At 32.7% G+C, this 2,422-nt stretch overlaps 1 protein-coding gene across 1 annotated transcript; it reads left to right on the forward strand.

Annotated features, from left to right (window-relative positions):
* Positions 1 to 684: 684 nt before the first annotated feature.
* On the forward strand, positions 685 to 1,386 carry LOC149022356 (uncharacterized). The gene has a single exon (XM_089147601.1). It carries the CDS (start codon positions 685 to 687, stop codon positions 1,384 to 1,386), a length of 702 nt encoding a protein of 233 aa, XP_089003727.1.
* Positions 1,387 to 2,422: the final 1,036 nt, after the last annotated feature.

Genomic DNA, 2,422 nt, shown 5'->3' on the forward strand with positions numbered 1-2,422 from the left:
ACATAGAAAGATTAAAATGATTACTACCTTCGTGAATACTCTTAATAATACATTAAATTAATATATAATTATCTTATATAAAAGTTTTAATTGGCTAAAAGAAAGATTTTTCTTTGTATATAATTATCTATGTGTTATAAATAATATTGATTGTGGATATCCATCACCCCTCAATAGACAATACTTCCAATTGAAGATCTCAACTACCTCAGCAAATAATCTTGGTGATTCACATTCCCATCTTTATTGAAGATTATAGTGATCTCAGCATGCAATGGTGGCAGTCAATATTTCCATTCTATGCACCTTTTATCTTTGGCGGCAATCTATCTTTCCATATCAAGAACATCTTATTGTGTGCAATAATCATATATTGTATTTCCATATCAGAGTAGATGCTCCTTCTACTATAAATATGTAATGCACTCAACTGAATGAAACACTTCTGATTGATCTTGTTCTAGTTTTCTTCTTTGTCTCTGATATATTCTCTTTATTTTATAACACGTTATCGGCACGATTCCGCTCAAATTAATTGTTTTTTTTTTAGGTAAATTTTATATTGGTTTTATGTTCAAATATTCTCTTTATTCTTCATTACTTCAAATATTAGAAGATGCACTTATTATTGAATGTTTACATAAAATCTAATTTGATATTTATTCATCTTTTATATTAGCTTACATGATGTCAAACCTTACAAAATTGGAGTTTGCGGCCCTCGATATAACGGGCAAGAATTACTTGTCATGGGTCCTTGATGCTGAGATCCACCTTGACGCCAAAGGTCTTGGAAATGCAATTATGAAAAACAATGATGCATCCAATCAAGATAAGGCGAAGGCCATGATTTTTCTTCGCCATCATCTCCATGAAGGATTGAAAGCGAGAATATCTGTTGTGAAAGATCCACTTGAATTGTGGATCAATATAAAAGAGAGGTACGATCACCAAAAGACGGTAATCCTACCTAAAGCTCGCTATGAATGGATGCACTTGAGGTTGCAAGATTTTAAAAATGTAAGCGAGTACAATTCTGCAGTTTTTAAAATTAGTTCTCAGTTGAAATTATGTGGAGAAATTATTATTGATGAGGACTTATTAGAAAAAACCTTTTCAACTTTTCATGCTTCAAATGTGCTGTTACAACAGCAATATCGTGAAAAGGGTTTTAAGAAGTATTCTGAATTGATCTCATGCCTCCTTGTGGCTGAGCAGAATAATGAATTATTAATGAAAAATCATGAAGCTTGTCCTACTGGTTCTGCTCCATTCCTTGAAGTGAATGCAGCAATTCATGATAAGCATGAAAGAAGACAAAATTATAATCGTGGCCATGGTCGTGGTCGTGGTCGTGGACGTGGATTTGGACGTGGACATGGATGAGGAAAAAGACAGAATAATTATCGTCCTTATGATGGAAATAAGCAAGAGAACCGCAAGGATTCTCAAAGTAGCTCTTCAAAGAGTAAAGATAATGTTTGTCACCGATGTGGAATGAAAGGCCATTGGATGCGTGTCTGTCGTACTCCAGAATATTTTGTCAAGCTTTATCAAGCTTCAATAAAACAGAAGGAAATAATGTGGAGACGAATTTGACTTTCCAAAATAACGATATGGAAGCAAATTTTGCTTATAAAGAAGATTTTGGTGGTCACACAGACATTACACATCTAGATGCTGCGGATTTCTTTGAAGACAATATTTGATGATTTGGTTTTTCTTTTTTTTTTTTTTGTTATTTGAGTTCGAATAAAATTTATGATATGTTTTCAATCAGTTTATTTTATTCCTTTCTTTATGTACAAAATAAGTGGTAGTACAAAATTAATTGAAGGCTCTGGAAGAGCTAATTTATTATTACCTAAAGGAACCAAGTTGGTAATCAATGATGCATTATTTTGTAGTAAGTCTCAAAGAAACTTATTAAGTTTTAAAGACATTCGTCAAAATGGCTATCATATTGAGATTGCATATGATGGTAAAACCGAATATCTTTGTATTACTACAAAAGTGACAGGTAGAAAATATATTTTGGAAAAATTACCTGCTTTTTCTTTCGGTTTGTATTACACAAATATTCGCATGGTTGAAATACATGCTTTGGTGAATCAAAAGAATTTTTATTCCAATAGTTTTATTATTTGGCATGACCGGTTGGGCCATCCCGGGTCGAATATGATGCGAAAAATTATTGAAAATTCACTTGGTCATCCATTGAAGAACCAGAAGATTCTTCAATTCAATGAATTTTCTTGTGTTGCTTGTTCTCAAGAGAAACTTATTACTAGACCATCACCAGCTAAAGTTGGATTTGAATCCCCTGCATTTTTGGAACGTATACAGGGTGATATATGTGGACCCATCCAACCATCATGTGGATCATTTAGATATTATAGGGTTTTATTAGATGCATCTACAA

The sequence above is a fragment of the Hakea prostrata genome, chromosome 3 (assembly GCF_041222555.1).
Source record: "Hakea prostrata isolate BN-2017 chromosome 3, UWA_Hpros_2, whole genome shotgun sequence".
NCBI classification, from domain to species: domain Eukaryota; kingdom Viridiplantae; phylum Streptophyta; class Magnoliopsida; order Proteales; family Proteaceae; genus Hakea; species Hakea prostrata.